This window comes from Pteronotus mesoamericanus, unplaced genomic scaffold, assembly GCF_021234165.1.
Source record: "Pteronotus mesoamericanus isolate MK-2021 breed Mesoamerican mustached bat unplaced genomic scaffold, CSHL_Meso_final scaffold_174, whole genome shotgun sequence".
Classification (NCBI taxonomy): domain Eukaryota; kingdom Metazoa; phylum Chordata; class Mammalia; order Chiroptera; family Mormoopidae; genus Pteronotus; species Pteronotus mesoamericanus.
In genome coordinates, this window is record NW_026555309.1 from 35,508,029 (window position 1) to 35,529,878 (window position 21,850).

The 21,850-nt window shown below is 49.9% G+C and overlaps 1 protein-coding gene across 2 annotated transcripts in view; it reads left to right on the forward strand.

Moving 5' to 3' along the window:
* The window catches only part of ZHX2 (zinc fingers and homeoboxes 2), a 136,036-nt gene that overhangs the window by 104,274 nt on the left and 9,912 nt on the right, over positions 1–21,850 (forward strand). For both annotated transcript variants that reach the window (XM_054590443.1, XM_054590442.1), the window contains exon 3: positions 18,366–21,152. In XM_054590443.1, coding sequence (XP_054446418.1) covers positions 18,605–21,148 — 2,544 coding nt within the window. In that variant the 5' untranslated portion in view covers positions 18,366–18,604 and the 3' untranslated portion in view covers positions 21,149–21,152. The remainder of the gene's footprint in view (positions 1–18,365; positions 21,153–21,850) is intronic.

A 21,850-nucleotide genomic window follows, 5' to 3' on the forward strand; every position in this document is an offset into this window, starting at 1 on the left:
TCATTCAAGGAGTTTTAAATGAATGGGCAGGAAAAGAATAAAGCTGGAGTCTGACTAAGGTCTTTCATTCCCCGGCAACCCTCGCTGTTCTTGTGGAAACGAACTCCTCCCTCTCTAACACCCCCAAGCTCAGCTGATGGCACCAGGATTTGTGAAATAGCCCAGACCACCTGGGGCGTGGGTGGGTGCTAGTGGGGGCAGACCCTCGCCTTCCATCTCCCTCTGCCTCAGTGTTGGGCAGGCAACCCCCTCCTGCAGCCCTCGCGGTATGGCTGCCGCAGCCAGGCCCAGTTCTCTGACCTGTGATAAAGCCACGTTAGTTGAATAACCACCACAAAAACCAAGAACCATTCTGTCACCCCCCAAAATTCCCTTGTGCTCTGTGGTTAACCTCCACCCCCAGCCCCTGGAAACCACTGGTTCTTGTCTAATTCTGCCTTTTCTGGACATCCGATAAATGGAATCATATGGTGTTGTCATAGCCTTGTTTTTCACTTAACGTTACATGGGGATGTTCCCATGTCATATATTCTCCCACAGGATTATGTTTTAAGGGCTGCCAGGCCCTCTCCATCCCACATGCTCTCCACTTCAGCGCAGTGGCCACCTCTCAGAGAATAGAAATGAAAGGTGGAAGGTCACGTTGGAAAGAACAAGGGCAGCACGGATCTGCTTAATGCTCATCACCCTTGGCAGGAGGTGCTGGCTTTTGAGCCTTCAGGCCAAAGTGGCCGAGCTCCACGCAGGCACACAAGACAGTGCCAGGCCACAGTCTGTGACACGGCCGTGTGCATCCAGCGCTGTGCCATTGGAGCTCTTGCTTAGAAGCAGCACCTGCTGGATTCTTGGGTTCAAATCCAGAGTTTCCTCAAGGAAATGGAAATAAGAATGCTCGCCCAGGGCCATTGTGAGGAAGAAAGGAGAGAGTGTGTGTGAAGGTGGGGACCACAGGGCCCAGCCTTTGGGCTGGTTTTCCATTTCCTCCTCCCCCTTCAACCCTCCCGTTGGGTGTTGCAGTTTCAGCATTTCTTCCCCACCCGGTCCCCGCATTTCTTCTCCCTCCTCCAGGGTCCTGCTTAGACTTCTCCAGCAGAGTCAGTATCCTAGCGCGTTGCTATGGAAAGAATGCAACCTCACTTGCAAGTTCATGAAAAAAAAAAAGAAGAAAGAAAGGAAAGGAAAAAAAGAAAAAAAATAGGACAAGCAGGACTTTTTTTTAAGCATTACGAAACTGGAAGAAAAACTGTTCTACCACTAAATATACCCACTTACAGAATCAGCAGATGTTAAGGCTTACACAGCGTCGGTCCCTCAGTTCTACCGAAAACTCTCCACGGAGCATGTTCCTAGCCATTGCTCGCATGGAACTCTGAGAGGCTCTGTGGGATTTCCGGGATGGTGTGTGGAATCTTCCATGTTGACTGAATGGATGACATGGCAGCTGTCCAAGGGAGGCCTTTGAATGACTGGACGATAGTTTATTTGTTTCTGTTATAGGCCTTCCTTCTGTTCCCTCCTGCACCATTTCCTGTGTCAGGTCACCCCAACTTTGAGGCTTTTGGTGTCCTTCAAAAGCCATGCCCTGGAGCCCAGGTTTGAACCCCAGCTCAATCTTGGACCAGCTCTGCTCCTCGGGCACATTGGTCAACATCTCTGAGCTGCAGTCTCCATATTTGTAAAACACCTACTTTCAAGGTTTTGTGAAGTTCAGCAATAACACATAATGCGCCTGGCACAGTGGCCTGCCTGGAGCTGTTGGTGGTAATGTTGTGTAATAGGAAGAGATTCTCTTGTCCTCTGGTCACGTTTTTTCCTGCCTACCCTGGAGGCAGTCGGGGGCTGTAGAGGGGGCAGTTCAGCATGTGTCTGTCATCCTGCCAACAGAACCAGCCAGTGGCCCCATCGGGTGTGGACACCACCTCAACCTCATCCTTCATTCATTCTTAAAATTACTTGTCACTCCTGAAGTCCAGATAGAGAGAGTCTTCTCAGACTCCTGGTCGATCTCTTGGGTCTGCCTCTGTTCAAACCATCAGCCAATCAATCAACAGCCAGTGGCCCAGACAGAGAGAGCAGAAGAGCCCCCGTGCCCCCCATCCCGTGGCTGATCCTAAGTGGCTGGCTAGCTGAGGGTCTCTGAGTGATTATTGTTTGGTTACTTCGGCTGCTAACAACACAGGAATATTAACAGACCTCTGGTCCTGCTTTGAGTCAGCAATACCCTGCCATTAAGAGAAATGCAGGCGAGACTGTGTAACTTACTGCACCGTCAGCTATTACGAGAACTAGAGAGAGCACTAATTTGTTGTCCCCCTTGAAATGAAATAATTGCCCAATGAGGTTCTTATTGGGCCTGTCTTCTACAAATTGCAGGCTGGAAATGTGCAGGCTGGAGGATAAAGTAACGGGGTGTGATCGATGTTCATAGATTGAATAAATGTCGATTGAGCACCTACTGAGCAGGCTCAGAGCTGTGGAAGACACAGCGATAAAGAGGACAGGGTCCTTGTCCAGAATGAGCCCCTGACCCTAAAGACACCTAGATGGGTAACTCCAACCGAGCCCTGTGGAAAGTTCAGGCTGTGTTCTTTGAGAGTAGGGGAGGGAGCACACAATCTGGCAGAGGAATCAGACAGATTCTTGTGAGAGAAGCGATTCAAGCTAGTTTTGGAAGACTGGCTAAGTTCAAAAGAAAGATTTTAAAGAGACAGCCATTCCAGGCAGCGTGAACAAGGCCTGGGGGTGGGTGTGCGCAGGGCGGGTTACAAACAGAGAGTGCGCCTTAAGGTGGGTCAGAAGCTTAGACAGTATTGGCAGAGCTTTGAAGATGATACGGAGGAATTTGGACAAGATTTGGGGAGCATCAGAGAGCCAAAGCAGGGTTTAGCCAGGGAGTGGTGCTCTTTGGTCTGTTTTTCAGGCAGATCACAAGGCAGCCATTTGGACAGTGCCCTGGAAGAGCCTAGTGGCCGCATATGGGAGGTGGATTGGGAGGCCCTTATGACAGCACAGGGGACACAGGAGCAGGGCCTAGCCTGGGACAATGGATATGGGATGGAGCGGAGAACACAAATAGAACAACCAGTTCTTTCTGACAACTGCTCACGTGGGATGACAGTCCAGATTTATGACCCTACCTAGCAGGGAAACAATGAGAATAACACCCCCCCCCCCCCCCGCCCCGCTCAGAGTGTGCTCCGTAGTCTGTCACCCTGTTCCGGGGCTCCTGGGAAGTGGCTGGCCCGAGGCCAGTGCTCGTCAAACCAGACTGCACATTGGAATTGAGCTTTAAAAAATACAGATGCTTGGACCCCACCCCCAGAGATTCTGGCTTAACTGGCACAGGGAGCAGCCTGAGCACCGGGGTATTGAGGAGCGCGCCTGCCGATGCCAGTGTCGAGCCAAGGGTGGCAGTCCCCGCCCTTGCCCTGGAGAAGTGCCTTCCCTGACAACATCAGGCTGTCCGGCTGCTGTCAGTCCGTCAGTAGCCAGGAATTTGTATGATTTCTTAATTAAAGGCTACGTCCGGCTCTAGATAGTCAGCTCCATGGAAATGGGAATTGTTTTCGTTTCCTGTGGCTGCTGAAACTGAGTCTTCAAAAGGTCGCTCTGCTGTCCTATCAAGCCAGCTGCTTCAGGGCCACAGGGAACAGGAGGACCACAGAATCCCATGGCCCTTTGCGGCACCCCATGATGGTGGTTCACTTCCCGGTGCCGTGTGTGTGTGTGTGTGTGTGTGTGTGTGTGTGTGAGAGAGAGAGAGAGAGAGAGAGAGAGAGAGAGAGAGAGAGAGAGAGAGAGATGCAGGACCATCTCTAAACCGGGCCTGAGTGTGTGATCTTTCATTCTGCTGGTCACAGAGACCTCCCAGGACACCATGGGTATCAGCGGGGCCACACTCCCTATGGAAGGTCCAGGGGACAACCCATGTCCCAGCCTTTTTCAGCCTATGTCCCCTGGTTTGTGACGCCTTCTTTCCATCTTTTTTTAAATTATATTTTATTGATTATGCTATTACAGTTATTCTTCCATCTTCAAAGCACATCACTTTGATCTCAGCTTCCATCACCACATTGCCTCCTCCTTAACTGTAGCCCAGCCTTCCTCTGCCTGCCGCTTGTTTTAAAGAGCTTTAAATTTTCTTTTTCGATTACAGTTGACATTCAGTATTATTTTGTATTAGTTTCAGGTGTACGGCACAGTGGTTAGACAATCATATACTCTACAAAGTGTTCCACCCAATATTTCCAGTACCATACGATTTCACTTATACCCGGAATCTAAAGAACGAATAAACGAACACACAAAATTGAAGCCGACTGATAGACACAGAGCAAGCTGGCAGTTGCCGGGGGGCGGGGGGGGGACTGGGTAAAACAGGTGAAGGGATTAAGAAGTACAAATTGGTAGTTACAAAATAGTCCCGGGGATGCACAGTACAGCGTAGGGAATATAGTCAATAATCTGCCTGCTGCTTTTAAGGACACCTGTGATTACACTAAGGCCTACCTGGATAATCCATCTCAAGATCCTTAATCCCATCATCAAAGTCCCTTTTGCCACATAAGGTCACATTCACAGGTTCCAGGGATTAGGACCTGGATATCCTAGGGGTTCATTATTCAGCCTGCCACCCCCCTGTGTCCTCTGCAAAGAGATGAGAAATGTAGCCCCCGGTTGCGGTTTAAATGTCTGGTTTTTGTCGGGGATTGAACTGGCGTGGATGAAGGGCTCAGTGGAGGACATCGTACCAGAGAGTACAAGTAACCCTGCCACCTTCCTCCTGGGCTTTGAGGGGACGGCAAGTCTCTTCGAGACAGAGATAAAAGGGGTTCAAGAGACAGCTGTGGGTTGTTTGGGAAAGCAAAGGATGGGCTGGAGGGAAGGGGGGCTGGACAGAAGGGAGAGAGATCTGACACGTAGAAACAGCGACTGCTGAAAAGCTCTGTCTGGCCCTGCGCTGGGCCTGGGGAATAGAGAAATCGCTCTCCTCTCCCGGCTCCGGGAAGATGAAGTGTATGCACATCGCCCAAGGAATGAAATGGAAAGGTTACACGGGACTTGTCGATTCGATAAATCCCTCCAGTCTCGCAGCCTCTCTAAATGTTTTGATAGCAGAATTTGATGGCTTGTAAATCAGAGTAGGCCCATCTTAAACATTTGATAACACCTTATTTATTTATGTATGTGACACAGAAAACCAGAGTTCATTTCTTTTTCTTTCTGTCTCAGCAAGATTTCTTTTTTCCGCTTTCAGAAACACATCGCTCTTCTCGCAGCCCCGGTTTTCTGTGCGCGGGTGGGTGTGCAGGGAGGGGGTGGGTGCCTGTGTGTGGTGGCGACTGTTAGGATTCTTTCTACCCTGAATAAAAAAGGAATCTTTGCCTTGGAGAAGACGATAATTAACTGCAAAATATTAACTGCAAAAATAAGGAAGCCACTGTGGTTCAAAGTGTGTCTTAATCTTGCTGCTTTTTTTTTTTTTTTTGGATTGTTGCTCAGAGAAAGAGAGGGAGTAAAGATGTCAGTTACAATATGGTAGATTTGTGATTTGAAACCCAGGCCAGACACACATAATGACAATTTCCCAATTGTCCCAACTTGGATCTGGAGTCATGAGCTACCCTCCAGGGAATCAGTTTGGCCTTGCCTTTGTCATAATCTCCCTACAAGACTAATTTCTGCTTTAGAAGACATCACAGTGGGGACTGCTCTCGCATCATCATCAGCATTGCGACCGTGGGTTGAGTGTTGGCAGCTACCTGGGGTTTTGATGAGGTCCTATACAAGCATTATATCATTTTCGGCATTCTAACAACCCTATGAGGCAGGCATTCACTCTGGAGTTACAGGTAAAGAAACCACATCTAGGCGAGCTGAAGTACCTTGCCAACATCATACAACTGGCAGGTGCGGAATGGAGCCTTGATTCAAACGCAGCGCCGTTCTAATTCCAAAGCTCGTGGACTTGCCCACTCTGCTTAACTGGCCTCGCGAGGACCAATTCAGCTCAAAACACCTTGATCTTACCATGGACTTGGAGACAGACAACCACCCAGCAGAACCCATTATCCCAAGCCAGGACAGCCCGCTGCTAAGAGAAACTCCGCCCGCCTGCCCAGGCAGATAGGCAACTGAAGTTTTCTCTTTTTTTTTTTTTTTTTTTTTTTTTTTTAGATTTTATTTATTTATTTTTCAGAGAGAGGGGAAGGGAGGGAGAAAGAGAGGGAGAGAAACATCAACACGTGGTTGCATCTCATATGCCTCCTACTGGGGGCCTGGCCTGCAACCCAGGCATGTGCCCTGACTGGGAGTCGAACCAGCAACCCTTTGGTTCACAGGCCAGCACTCCATCCACTGAGCCGCACCAGCCAAGGCCTGAAGTCTTATAACTGATGGTGAAGGACGAGGTCCTGGGTCCTCTCGCCATACTTACACTGTCACTTCCCGGAGCTCCTGATGGGCCTTATGTGATGGCCAGGCTCAAGTCACTGCAAAGAGCGTTTCAGCCCTGATGTCCTGTGCATGTTCTTGATTCTGGCTTTTCTCCTTCAGCTTTTCTTATTAAAGGCAGAGTGTGGCATCTGGCTGCAAGGTCTTTACTTATAAGCTATCAAGACAGTGCTTTATTTTGAGTACTTCAAAACTGTATGCTATAATTTTGTTTTTTTAATCCACTTTGTAAAACTATTCCTGGAGATGAAAATTTCTTCTCACGTTTGCCCTAGACACACGCACACCAATGATTTCCCCACTTCCCTCTTCTTGGGAGCTATTCGGAGTTCTCACCCTATCTTTCTCTCTTCCTGAATTGTCCTAACTGGGAAAAAGAAGACATTTTTTCCCCTGTAAAACCGTTGGAGAGTTTTGTTTTCATGTTGACAAGTAAAAAGTGGTGCTTTTTCAATGAAGCTCTTTGAATGCCTTTCAAAACAGTGTCTTTGGGGAGAGTAGAACTTTTAAATAACAACTGAATAACTTGGAAAGTACTTTGCAGGACGTCAGGAGCAGGTAGTAAGTCTCCCCCATCCTCACCGTTACCCGTTACCTGTCAGGAGGCTCTCTCAGTATGGGGAGCCCCTCCTCCAAGAGGCCCTCCCTGACTGTCTTGTTGGAAGTAGCACCCCATCGCCATCCCCTTTCTAGAAACCCTCTGCAGAGCTCTCGCCTCTCTCTACCAGGTCTCTGTTTCTGGTTATTTTCTGTCTCCCCCTCTTAGACTATAAGCACCTTGTGGGCAGGAATGTTATGTCTTATTTTTTGATCCTCTAAAGCAGTGACTGGCACCGAGCAGGCACTCAGGAATGAGCGAGTGAAGGAACAAACGAACGAACTCGTATCTGAGCTGCATTCTCTTTTCCAAGGTCCATCTTTCTGTTTCTACAAAGTAAGTCTTCTCCCCAAGAAATTCAATAAAAAGAAAAATAAATAAATAAGTAAAAAATCGGTCCTCTGCTGTCTCCCCCTTTTTAAATACCTGGAACATTCAAGGATGGCAGAGGGCACGGAGGGGCACCTGTCACAGGCTGCTCCCCGCCCTCTGACAGAGGTTTGCAAGATAAGGATGATGTGGTCAGGTTCCTGTTTAGCAACATGATGTTCAACCATGACATGCATTGTCATGATGTTCAACCATGACATCCATTATTTCTAAAAATAAAGCACTGAAATTGGCAAATGACTCACTTTTCTTGATTAGCGAGGACTCGATGTTGTCCCTATAAAAATGTCGTCCTCACAAATGCCCTAAGAGTCTTTCTTAAGGGAGAAGGAATGGTGTGGAACAATAGCCAGCACAACAAGAATCAGAGGATGTTGCCAATGGGCGTTTTGCCTCACTTGTCCGTCATGGCAGGACAAGGCTGAGAATTGCTGTTTTAGAAAGCAAGGGTGGCAGCGAGGAGGTTGCCTGGAACTCGGTCTGTCGGAACATTTTTCAGTTATAGGTGACAGGAAGAGAAAAGCCCATCAAACTGACTTGAGCAAATTGACCTAATGGAAAAGTCTGTGAGTGTGTTGGGTCAGGCATAGCGGCGTTCAGGGGGATGTTGTCAGGACTCACTCTCTGCATCTCTCAACCCACCTTCTAGCTCAGCTCTCAGGCATGTGCCCCGCCCCACACCCCCGCCCCCACACACAGTGTGGCACAATGGCTGCTTCGGTGTCTGCACTCACATCCAATCTCTCATCAGCAGCGCCACCAGAAAAGGAACACAGTTTCTCCCATTGGTTCCAACAGAAGCTCCAGCATGGAGCCCCAGTGGCTTTGCCTGCTCCGCTTGGGTCGTGAGCCCACCCCTTCCCTTCACTGTTGATAAGGGACATGATGTTCTGAGCGGTCATGACCAAGTCACACATGTGCTGCTGGTTGATCCACATGGACCAAGAGCCGGTTGGGGTCTTTCTCTAGAAAGAACTGGAGGAAGGAGAGGATGCTGCACAGGCGCTGCCTCCCGCAAACAGGCAAAGTCCAGAGGTCGGGCCAGGATGCAGGGAGTAATTGCAGCTGTTGTGGGAAACCGTGCCGAGGACTCAGCCTCGAGCAGGGAATGAAGAATTAGGAGACATCCAGGAAGCAGCGTCAGGAGGACTGGGTACATCATACACCAGGGCTGGGGAGAGAGTGGAAGAACAGGACGGATCCAAGTTTTCAGCCTGAGTGACTGGGTGCACTGTGGTGCTTCTGTTTGGAATAAGAAAGATTACTGAAAGATCTGGTTCAGGAGGCAGGTGATGAGCTTGGCTCTTGTGTTAATTTTGAGAGACTCCCGGTGATTAGCCCAGAGGCACAGAACGCACACTAAGAGGGGGCTTGAAGACAGGCCAGCCCAGCCTCTGCCAAATTTCCCCTTCAGACATACCCTTCCAGATGGGGCTAACTGAGGAGAGTCTGTTGTCCAACCTGTGGGATACGGAGCGTCCGGTTTTTCATTTATTCTTTCCCTTGGTTTTCATGAATCATATTGGCCTTGTTTTGTTTTAAATCAAATTTTAGTGGCAAGTGGCTGCTGCAGGCTTTGTCCATTTGTAAGTCCGTGTAGTTTGTTCTCACTGCCAACCAGCTGTCAGAACGGACGGTCTGTGGCTCTGCAGAGAGGGGCTGGGGCTGGGGCTGGAAAGGCTGGTCCGGTGGACATATATCTGCAGGGATGAGTGGAGAGTTTTGGGCAAATGAGGTCACCAAGGAGGATGGAGAGGAGAAGAACGAGGAAGAGCCAAGGGCATAGAGATGAAGCTGTAGGAGCAGAAAACGGAAGAGGTAGCAAAGAAGGGGCTGGTGGGAACAGAGCCAGGAGCACGGGCCAGGGAAGTCGGGGTTGGGGCGAAGCTTCAGGAAGGCTGTTTGCTCCCACCCTCCAGAGGCAGTGATGTGGGATCTATTTGGCAGTTGCCTAAAAAAAGCATCAACAGAGCAGGAGGACAGAATGCACTGAGGTAAGGGATAAACGTGCAGCAACAGAAGAGATGAGCAACAGGAACCTTCCTTGGAGACATTTGATGGTTGCATCACTTTAACAACGGTACCTGTGTTAAAGCGATGAGCTCAGAGCTCATCTTGAGTGGGGCCCAGAGCCGAACTTCGTGCTCGGAGAGCTTGCTGGATGCTCTCAGCAAGCCTTTGACAGGGCACCATTTTCCTCCCCATGTTGCAGTGGAGACGTTGAGACTCGCACACTGCTGAGTGCTGGGACCAGACCCAGAAGGCAAGCCTCGCTCACTGGGGAGCCTGTGTTCTTCTTGCTGCCGTCGGAGGCCAGAGCGGGTATGATACATGTGCGGACGACGGTGGAACAGAGCAGCGTTGGGAAATTCAGTGTTGGTTTTCACGTCTGTTTTTGCTTTGTTGACTTTTTTAGGGAAATGGCAACCTGGAGTGTTTGTAACCGAAGGGCGGGAGATGAGGTGAAAGGAGATAAGAATTGACGAGTGCTGCCAGGAGGCCAGGTAGCAGGGTTAGCCTTACGGTGGGGAGCCCGGCCAACTCCGCTGAGGTGGAGAGGACAGACATGAGTGTGGAGATGAGGAAGAAGGTGACCTTTGTCTTGTGACCTTGATCTTCTCAGCAAGATATAAGGCAGGATCTTTGACTAAAACAGAGAGGCAAAGTTGGGAGAATTAAAAATAGCGGTGCCGGTGCTATAGATCTCGGAGCAGCACGCCTCAGGGGAGACAGGCCCATGTAAATATGCTGCAGCTTCTCCAGGGGTGGGCAGCGGAGAGAGGCTGTCGGGGGGCAGGTACGGAAGATCGGAGGGTAGACCCAGGAGGAGGAGGTACAGAGGGACCCACCTGCACCCACATTGCCGAGTCCCTCATCGCAAACACTAGCTCACTGATTGAGGTCACCCTCCTAGGGAACCGCAATGTGCCACCGTTAAAGGTGCTCACAGAGTCCCGTCCTGCAGGGGGAGAGTCCCTGCATTTGGCAGCTGCAGGCACAGAGGCTGGCCCTGCTGAATGGCAGGGCCACGCTGGGTGTTCTCCGGGTCGCTTGTGGCTTGGGGCCTGTGAGACAGGCATGCTGGCTGTGGGCAGAGAAGGATGCAAACCAGGGAGGCCTGCCCCCAGCCTGTGCCCCTTTCACAGAGCAGGCGGGCTCTGGCGGTGAGTGCTGAGGGGCCGCAGGGCAGCTGGAGGTCAGGTCCTCGCCTCCTGCAGTGCTGAGGGAGGCGGGACTTTGGAACCCACTGTGCCTGAGCAAACCAGGGAGTCTGCGCTCCAGGTTCACTAGGCCCAGAAGGTCCGCCTTCTCAGGCAAAGCTGGAGATCTCTGCCCCTGAGCAGTAACTGAGTGGTGTCTCAGGTTACCGCTCCTAGGACACCAGCCTCCTCTCAGAGCCCCATGTCATCTAAATACAGGGTGACACTAATGTAGTGGGCCACCTGGAACAGCCACAACGTCATTTCATCCACTGAATTGTTTTTGGCTGGAGGAGACTACGCAAGCTTTCTTCTACCTAGTAGGAGAGTGTCTCAAGGATAGCACTGTGAAAAAAGACATTATAATTCAATTAAAATCTTACTCCTTTGAACACTCCCAGAGGGAGAAAGCCACTCGGAACTTGTGAGAAATCTAATTTATAGACTCGGTGTCAGGAAATAGCATTAACAACAATTAACAACTGTGTGTTACAGGGACCAGGCAGTGGGTGTGGAGGGAGGCGGTCTGGGCTCCAACCCCCTCAGCAGCCCGTTTAGCCTCTTCAAGCCTCAGTTTCCTCACCGGTGAAATGGAGCTCAGAGCCATCTGGTGGTCTGGTGGGAATAATAAAGATTATGCACGTAAACCACATCTTTGTACTGCATTTTCCAACCTATGCGTAACCAGATCAGCAAGCCCTTGCTTTTCTTTTTGTTAAAAAAAAAAAAAAAATTGTCTGAGCAACTGAGCAATAAAAGCTAAGCACAGATACAGGTAACAGGAAATGGCCTCTTAAAGCTCACCTCCCTCAGCCACGAAGTCCACAGCTATCGTGGTCCTGATGTTCCAAAGGTGTCTCGTTATGTGGCACCCAACGTTCTCTGTTCCAATCTGTTCCACCGTTGTGATTCTGTACAGTTCTCCCCCTTTCTGCGTCGTCCTCTGACGTATCACAACCCTTGGGACTACAGGAAATGTGAGCTCATTTCTAGTTTCTTTGTTTTGTTTTGTTTTTTTCTTTTAAGATTTTATTTATTTTCAGAGAGAGGGGAAGGGAGGTAGAAAGAGATGGAGAGAAACGTCGATGTGTAAGAGAAACATAGATAGGTTGCTTCTAGTACACCACCAACTGGGGACCAGGCCTGCCACACAGGCATGTGCCCTGACTGGGAATTTAACCAGTGACCTTTCAGTTTGCGGGCCAGCACTCAAACCACTGAGCCACACTGGCCAGGGTGTTTCTAGTTTCAACTTCAGTGTAGAACACAAGCTGGGGACACCTCCAGTATTCACGGCACGGAGTTGACCTGGGCCCAACCACTTCTGAATCAGGAGAAGCCAAGCGATGTCCTCCTGCCGAGGCTTCCAGACCTCCTGGCCGCTTGTTAGAAGTCCAGATTCCTGGGCCTGTTCCTGGCGTCTGTGTTCAATAAGTCTGGAGTGGGGCTCAGGAATGGGTATGTTGACGAAGCACCGCAGATGGTATCTGGTGGTGTGGGAGCCACGCTGTAAGCCCACCCTAAAATTCAAGTTCAGATTTAAAGTAGGCTGGGGAGAAATCAGTAAAAGTCAGGAATTCACTCGGAGTAACCAGTGACCTTTCAAAAGAAATGCCCATTGAACAGATGAGAAAATGGGAGGCAAACGCAGAGACAGATGGAGAGAGAGCTGCAAGGCCAGGAGCTGAGAGCAAAGCCCAGGACCCCTGCATCCAATCCCTTTCTCCACCCCAGCCCCCAGCTGTCCGAATTCCTCCTTCTGGGGCCGGGAGCGTGATATGTTGTTATGTTAAAACATAAAGGAACGATCAACACACACGCAATCTGCCGTTGATGAACTGAGGTGGAATCTGTTAACAGCTCTGTCAGAAGACCCCGCAAGGCTAAAAGCATCCTTTTTGGCTTTGATGTCTCCACAAGATGCTTCCTTTGAAAGCTCCAGGACAGCCCTGTTATTTCCTCTGACAGCCCCAGTAACAGGCTCTGAAATGAGAGTGCCGCCCCCCACCCCCTCCCAAAGCCTGAAGATGTGACTTCTAGAGAGTCGCCCGTGTGCTCCTGGGTAGTAGGCAAGATGCCCACCCTGGCGGCCCAGGGCCTAGGCTCTCCCGCCTGCTCTGACCTCTGAGCCCCCCTGGCCTTGCAGAATTTCTGATGTCTGACTCTTCACCTTCCCCAGATGCCTCCCTACCACGGTCAAGAGCCACGACAGTCCCTCATCTGACGGCCAGGCCACGTGTCAGCCACCTTGAGAAAGGTTTCCAGGTTCCCATCTGACCCATTTTTCCTCCCCCAGAAGGCCGCAGGCCACTTGGAAGGACAGGTCAGGAAACACTCCCGCCCTGGCTCTGGAAGTGGGGGTGGGGATGGGGGAGACCGAGGGCACTCAGTGGGGAGGGCTTACTTGGGAAGGCGTAGAAAGCCTTGCTACTCAGCCTGTGGTCCACCTTTGCAAGGCCATCCTCACCTGGGAGCTTGTTAGACATGCAGACTTACTGAATCGGCATCTGTGTTTTAACAAGATCCCCAGGCAACTTGTCTGCACATAAAGTTTGTATCCTAGTTGTATGGCTCTGGGCTGTGCGACCTTGGGCCAGCTCATTAACCTCTCTGAGTCACAGTGTCTACATAGGGCTTTTGAGAAGTGAAACGCTTAGCACTTTGTAAACACTGAGCCTCCAGTGCATGTTAGCTGTCCATTGGGAAAATGGCTACAGGACAGTTTTGCCACATTTAAAGCCAAAGCATCCGGCCATTCGTTGGTGGGGAAGAAAGTCCAAACTTCATGTGAGGAAGTTCCAGGTATTCAGTGAAGAGCCCTCAATATCTACTTACAGGACAAATTTGGAGGCTGGAGAAAAGAGTGTCTTTTAGCAGCCCTGGCCCTGACTGTTTAACTTGGGGTCAATTACGATGGCTGTTCATCTGCTTGGTTTGGGGACGCTTACCTTCACTGACACGCCTTCCTTTCCTGCCTCCCCACCCCGGCTTCGAGACCCTGCTGCTCCCTTGACAGCTCCCAGGCTCCCAAAGAGACACCCACTCCCTCTGTGGCTCTGCAGACACTCAGCCCCTTCCTGAGCCTCGACTAGTCCCCCGAGAGCAGTGGTCCTCGTCGCTCCCCAGTGGGATGCCGAGAGATGAATTCTTCCAAGGCTCGGCGTTTCCTGGGCCCTTCCCCCTTTCTCTCTTCCCTTTCTTCACCATTCCTTCCTTTCAGTCAGCTGTGGTTTGGCTTCCTGGTTGCCAATTAAATTTTAGAAGATGCTGTTTATTCTGAACCACAGTTTGGGGAGCATTGGGAAGCTTTTAGGATGTCTCACCTCAATGGGGCTCATTTCTCAGCCTCACTTTTCAAAGATTTAAATAATTCTAGACACCGGGAGTTTCTCTGAGAAAGGTCTCTTCTCCCCTACACCCACTTCTGCCTGATTGATGCCTTTGTTCTGCAGGAGAAAAGTCTCCTTTTGCTCCCTCCCTTTAAAAGATTATAATTCAAACGCCCAAGCCTCTTGACTACAGGGTACAAATTAAGTCACATTCTGCCATTTCAATAGGAACTCCTGTGGGGGCTCCTTCCCCTTAGAGAATTCCTCTACTCATACAAGGCCCAGTACATACAAACAAGACACACACGTGCACACATTACACAAGTGGCACAGACACACACAGGCACATGCACACACACTACTAAGCACCCAGATGAGGCACGTCTATACCTCATTAATCTATATCAGCTACAGCTTCCACTGGGTAGCCACTCTTCAGTTAACTTCGTTATTCAGCCAGTATTTATAGAAAACGTGCTGTGTGCCAGGTGCTGTTCTGGGCTCTGGGGAAACCACAGCAAAAGGTTTCTCCCTTTATGGAGTTTCTATTCTAGACTAGCACCGTCCAGTAAAGCACCCCTCAACAATAGAAATGCCCTACACTATTTAAAACTGTAGCCGCCAGCCATGGGCAGCCCTTGAGTACTCGAAATGTGGCTGGTGTGACTGAAAGCGTGGGTTTTTAAAAAATAATTTAAATTTGAAGAGCCACGTGTGGCTAGTGGCTGCCCTACCAAGAGCACAACTCTAGAGAGAGAGACAAACAGCAAACAAGTCAGTAAATATCCTCCCCTCCCTTTTTTTTCAACCACAAAGGATATAAATAAATTTTAACTGTTGAAAAGTGCGATGCAGAAAGCAAAACAGGGTGAGGAAATAGACTGGGGGAGGCATTGTTCTAGATGGGCCGGCGTGAGGAGAGGGCTCTCGGGCAGGATGACTTTTCGGTGGAGCTGCAAAAGGGAAGAGCCCAGGGCGGGGGCTCAGGCCCTGGCAGAGGCTCAGCGTGGGGGCGACGCGCCTGTCCCAGCGGCCGGAGTGTGAGCGACGGGGAGAGGGAAGCCGGGGCCCCAACGTGCCAGGGTTTGCGGGCTGTCGTGAAGACATGGCGCCCACTCTGAGGAGGGCTTCGTGCAGAAAGGCCGCGCGGATGGAGTCCTCTCTTAAAACGTCTGCTGCTCTGGGAGGAAGGAGGTAGAGGACCCTTGAGAGGCTGCCATAGGCTCCCCAGGAGGAGATGATGGTGTCTGAGACACCACAGGGAGAAGGGGGAGCGACTTGACGGTTGACTTCTTTGGAAGACAGAGTCAACAGGATGGATAACGGGTTAGTTGTGTGGGTTAATTGTGTGGGGTGAGGCAAAGAGGTCGTTGGCCCAAGGGAGCAATGGTGGAAATGAAGCGATTGTGGAGCCACTGATGGAGAAGAGCTCCAGAGAGGGTAACACATGTTTGAGGAGAAAATCAAGAGTCTGGTGTTCAGTGAGGACATGGAACTAAAGATGTCAATGGAGAGTGGTCATCAAAAACACCTGGTTCCCCTCTGCTCTGCTCTGCCTGTGTCCTGTCCTCACGAGTACCCTGAGGGACCCTCGCCCACCCACATGAAGATGGCAGAGTCCCAGCCGTGGGGTGGCCAGGTTCTGGGTGCACAAGGTAGGAACGCCCTCTCCCACACCCTGCTCAGGTTTGTCACCTAAGCCCCTAAGCAGGTGGCTGTGGGCCGAGAGTCCCACAGAGCAGCTCATGAAATTAAGTCTTCACTTCCTGCCTTGAGCACTCTTGTCACGGCATCTAAACCCAAGCCAATGGGAGGGGCAGGAGGGGATATGCCACCTCCTCCATTCCCTCCATTCCCCTCACCCTGGAGGTCAGCTACCTTCTTTTAAAAACATTTCTCCCTCCTCCGTTAGCCACAAAAGGGGACCCCGCTCTAACTCAGCCCACGCATTTAGACGCTCAACATGGCCCAACCCATTGGTTCCCCAGGCTGGGTTCTGTTCATGTATCCTACCTCCTACTAAACAAACTGTACCTCTGCTCCCAAATTAGCATTTGTCTAATGCAGTCACAATTAAAATTCTAGTTGATTTTGGAGATAATTCTGATTTATGAGAATTGATTTATATGAATAGGTGATTGAAATAACCCAGAACTGTTTTGCAAAAGAAGAATAGTAAGGAGGACCTTACTCTACTAGATATTAAAACATGCTCTAATCTACCACAAAAAAAAAATCAGTGAAGCATAATATATGCGATAGCTAGATAAGAAGCATGGAATAGATGCCCCAGAAACACCCTAGTATATATACAAATGTAATATAATACAAAGATGGTTCCAAAAATTTGTGAGAAGAGAAAAGGTAACTACATGCTCATGAGATCATTGGTAACTTTCAAGAAAATGGCTAGAGGTGTGCCTTACAGCTTAACTCCAGACCAGTTCAATTCCAGATGAGTTAAATGTAAAAAATAAAGCTAAAACACTCTAAGAAAACACAAAATAGTATGTCTTGGCTATCAAGGCAGGGAATTTCTTTCTCTGTATGAAATTACAATGAAAGAAACCACAAGAGAAAAAGACTGATAAATTTGCCACCTGAAAATTAAAAATTTCACATGTAAAATACGAAAAGCACCGTACAAAAAACTAAAAGGCAAAATGATAGACTGGGAAAGTTTTGCAACCAATAAAGTACTGATATTCCTAATATAGAAAGAACTCTCACAAATTAATAATCAAACCATTGAGCATCAGATTTTTAAAATGGCATAAACAGACAATTCACAAAGAAAGAATACAAACTGCGAGGAAGTCTTTGAAAACTGTTCGCACTTAATGGCAATCAAGAAAAAGGACAAAAGGGAAGATTAAGAAGGACAAATAGGTAGTTACAGAATAGCCATGGGAATGTAAAGTACGCATTAGAAATGAAGTAGCTAAGGAAGTTACACGCATGACCCATGGACATGAACAAGGGTGGAGGGATTGCCTGAGGGACTGGGGGGTGCTTTTGAAGGGCGGTAGAGGAGGGAAAACCAAGACAACTGTAATAGCATAATCAATAAAATATAACTTTTTTAAAAAGACAGGACAAAAGCATATTAAAGCGGTTTTGGTCTGCATAATCGGCAAGGCTTTTTCACGGTAACAGTCTGTTCAGGTTGCGTGGTGACCCGGCCGCTCTCGTTCACTGCCAAGGGAAAGGCCAGCTGGTGCAAAAACTCTGGCTTCTGAGTCAAAAGAACTTAAAACAGTGGTTCTCTTTGACTCTGTGCTTCTCTCTAAGCATTCATCCAAAAGTAGTGATCAGAAATAAAGATTCAGGGTGTCGATTGCAATTTTGTTAAGAGCCAAAAATTGGAAATAAATGCCCAATAAAAATTGAATGGCTAAATACATCCTGTATGGTGCATCTCTACAATGTAGTATCATTGCAGCCATTTTTAAATCATTATTTTGCTCCGTATTTATAGAAATGGGAAACCTTTCAAGGGAAATGAAGGAAATGAAGAAACCATAATACTGGGGTGATTTCTTTTCTTCTTTATACTTCAATGCATTTTCTGGATTACCTATAGTGATTACATCTTTAATACAAGCGACAAAAATTCGTATCTGTTTTCTAATAATGTCCATATAAATGCCACTTGCCAGCCCCAGGAAAGTGTCTTGCTTCTGATATACCAGCAATTAAAGCAACTTGAGAGCCCAGCCACATCTCACCTGCGGTTTTCCCTCCACCACCCCACCCACTGCCCCAGAAGGCCTCAGTACCTTTGTTGCTCTACTGTATCCGCACTCGCTAAATGTGAACAAGCCAGCTGCATTCTCCTTTGCTTGCTTTGGGCCAGTTCCCACATCCCTTCCCAAAGAAGGGAAGAGAAGAAGAACGTGAGAACATGATCTGTCATTTTTACATGTGCCCACTCTCACGCCAACTAAGCTTACCTGGGTGTTTGCTTTGGATGCCAGTTGTGATGGGTCATGAGCGCAACTTAGAAAGAAATGCTAGTGGCCCTGGCTGGGTGGCTCCGTTGGTTGGAGCGTCGTCCAATGCACTAAAAGGCAGCAGGTTTGATCCCTGGTCAGGGCACATTCCTACGTTCCAATTTCAATTCCCAGTCAGTGTGCATATGGGAGGCAACTGATCAATGTTTCTCTCTCACATCGATGTTTTTCTCTCCCTGCCCCCCACCCCATCTACCTCCATCTCTATCTCTCTCCCTCCCCCCTTCTTCTTTCTCTAAAAATCAATAAATATATCTTCAGGTGAGGGTTAAAAAAAAGGAAAGAAATGCATGTGAAGAGCTTAAATTATTTTTTTAAAGAAATGCTAATTTCTTTTTCCTTGTAAATAAACACTGACCCTGTCTTTGTTCTTGTCCCACAGATACGATGCTGTCTCTTGTGTTTAATGGTTGGAGCAGTTACAATTTTCTGTGCTGAGATCATTCTGGAAACTCAAACACTAGACTTCAGCATTGAAGGGAAGCCAAAGTCACTGGAGGGGGAATAAAGCCAAGAGCCTTTCTTTGACCTTATTTGTTCCAAAAATTTCATAGCCCCTTCCCTACGTGCTCCACCCCCCATCCCCGCCCCAAAATAAGCCATCGCACACAGACGGGCAGCATGGCGAGCAAACGAAAATCTACAACCCCGTGCATGGTGCGGACATCCCAGGTACTAGAACAAGATGTGCCTGAGGAAGGAGACAAGGCCAAAGAGAAAGGGATCGGCACGCCACAGCCTGAAATGGCCAAGGATAGTTGGGCAGCAGAACCTGAAAACTCTTCCAAAGAAAATGAAGTGATAGAGGTGAAATCGACAGGGGAGAACCCATCCAAAAAGCTCCAAGGCGGTTATGAGTGCAAATACTGCCCCTACTCCACGCAAAACCTGAACGAGTTCACGGAGCACGTGGACATGCAGCACCCCAACGTGATTCTCAACCCCCTCTACGTGTGTGCCGAATGCAATTTCACAACCAAAAAGTACGACTCCTTGTCTGACCACAACTCCAAGTTCCATCCAGGGGAGACCAACTTTAAGCTGAAGTTAATCAAACGCAATAATCAAACTGTCCTGGAACAATCCATCGAAGCCACCAACCACATTGTGTCCATCCCCACCAGTGGCCCTGGAAGCAATGACAATGACCCTGGGATCTCGGTGAGTAAAACCCCCATCATGAAGCCAGGGAAACCGAAAGTTGATGCCAAGAAGGTGCCCAAGAAGCCTGAGGAGGCAACCCCTGAGAACCACATGGAAGGGACTGCCCGCCTGGTGACAGACGCAGCTGAGATCCTCTCGCGACTCGGAGGCGTGGAGCTGCTCCAGGAGCTAGGGCACGTCATGCCTTCCGTCCAGCTCCCGCCAAATATCAACCTTGTCCCCAAAGTCCCCGTCCCACTGAATACTACCAAATACAACTCTGCCCTGGACACAAATGCCACCATGATCAACTCCTTCAACAAGTTCCCCTACCCGACCCAGGCGGAGCTGTCCTGGCTGACGGCTGCGTCCAAACACCCGGAAGAGCACATCAGAATCTGGTTTGCCACCCAGCGCTTAAAGCACGGCATCAGCTGGTCCCCAGAGGAAGTAGAGGAGGCCCGGAAGAAGATGTTTAATGGCACCATCCAGACAGTCCCCCCAACAATCACTGTGCTGCCCACCCAGCTGGCCCCCACCAAGATGCCACAGCCCATCCTGCAGACAGCTGTGCCATGCCAGATCCTCGGCCAGACCAGCCTGGTGCTGACGCAGGTGACCAGTGGGTCAACAACCGTCTCTTGCTCCCCCATCACGCTTGCTGTGGCCGGAGTGACCAACCACGGCCAGAAGAGACCCTTGGTGACTCCGCAAGCTGCCCCTGAGCCCAAGCGTCCACACGTCGTGCCCGCGCCCGTGCCCGTGCCTGTGTCTGTGCCTGTGCCCGAGCCCCCACCCAGGGTGCCCAATCCTGTGCCAACCCCAGCCAGCGACCGCAAGAAGACAAAGGAGCAGATAGCCCATCTCAAGGCAAGCTTTCTCCAGAGCCAGTTCCCAGATGATGCTGAGGTCTACCGGCTCATCGAGGTGACCGGCCTTGCCAGGAGTGAGATCAAGAAGTGGTTCAGTGACCACCGGTATCGATGTCAAAGGGGCATCGTCCACATCACCAGCGAATCCCTTGCCAAAGACCAGCTGGCCATCGCGGCCTCCCGACATGGCCGCACGTATCATGCCTACCCAGACTTTGCCCCGCAGAAGTTCAAAGAGAAAACACAGGGTCAGGTGAAAATCCTGGAAGACAGCTTTTTGAAAAGTTCTTTTCCGACCCAAGCAGAACTGGATCGGCTAAGGGTGGAGACCAAGCTGAGCAGGAGGGAAATCGACTCCTGGTTCTCCGAGAGGAGGAAGCTTCGGGACAGCATGGAACAAGCCGTCTTGGATTCCATGGGGTCTGGGAAAAAAGGCCAGGAGGTGCTGGCCCCCAACGGTGCTCTGTCTCGCCTTGACCGGCTCTCTGGTGCCCAGTTGGTCAGTTCTCTGCCCAGCCCTTCACCAGCAATTACAAAAAGTCAAGAACAGGTCCATCTCCTGAGGAGCACGTTTGCAAGAACCCAGTGGCCTACACCCCAAGAATATGACCAGTTAGCGGCAAAGACCGGCCTGGTCCGAACTGAAATTGTGCGTTGGTTCAAGGAGAACAGATGCTTGCTGAAAACTGGGACTCTGAAGTGGCTGGAGCAGTACCAGCAGCAGCACATAGCGGAGGACCACGGCTATGACGCCCTGTCAAGGAAAACAGCTAAGGCTGTCATCACTGAGAGCCCAAAGAACGGGAATGAGGCGGGGCCGCAATACCACAAGGACCCCAAAAAGCTCTGCGAAGAGGACTTGGGGAAGCTGGTGCCCAGGGTGAAAGTGGGCAGCGAGCCAGCAAAAGACGGTTTGGCAGCAAAGCCCTCAGAGGCCACCTCGGACAGGTCAGAGGGCAACAGCCGGGATGGCCAGGGCAGCGACGAGAACGAGGAGTCGGGAGTCGTGGATTGGGTGGAGGTGACAGTTGGAGAGGAGGATGCCATCTCTGACCGGTCGGACAGCTGGAGTCAGGCCGCCCCTGAAGGCGCCACGGAGCCGGCCGACTCGGACTCCGACAGTGTCCCCGCGGAGGCTGGCCAGGCCTAGACAGGTAATGACACCTATTTCCCCCGGGTCCACTAGGGGAGGGTGCTGGGTTTCTTTCTTTCTGTTGCCAGGTCAATAGAGTTTGTGGGGTACAGAGATGTTGACAAAGATGATGGGTTCCTTTTTTTTTTTTTTAAGGAAGTTAAACAGGGGCTGGTAGATTTCAAGTCATTTGGAAAGCTGTGCCGATGGGTGACAGCACGGTGGCCATTGGCCTATCTGGACACCACCCTTTGGGGCCTGTTCAGTCTAAAGTTTGGGTGCAGTTGTAACCACCTGTTCTGTGTTCGCTACTGTAAGAAGAAAAAAAACATGGAAAATATGTGTCCTTTTCATTTTATTTTTTTATTCTCCTCTTCTTTTCATTGTGGATTTTTGAAGAGTACATGTCTCAGTTTACTGGCTAGAGATGTGGGGTCGTTGCTATTAACCTGAAAGTTGGGGTATTTGCCTTGACGTGATGAATGGAAGGTGCTCCCAGCTGTGCTGCTTGGGCCCCCAGAACCCCTTCCTTCAGATCTGGAAGAGACTGGTGTAAATCAGGCCTGTGGAGCCACAAAGCCCTGGGAAGGGAGGTTACCATGGTGACTAATGGCCATGTCATCCACATAATGGGACATGCCACCCAAGCCCTTGGTATTTGTGCTTCACAAGAGGTCTGTGCAAATCAAGGCCTAAGCCCAGCAGCTTGCTTCGTGGTGA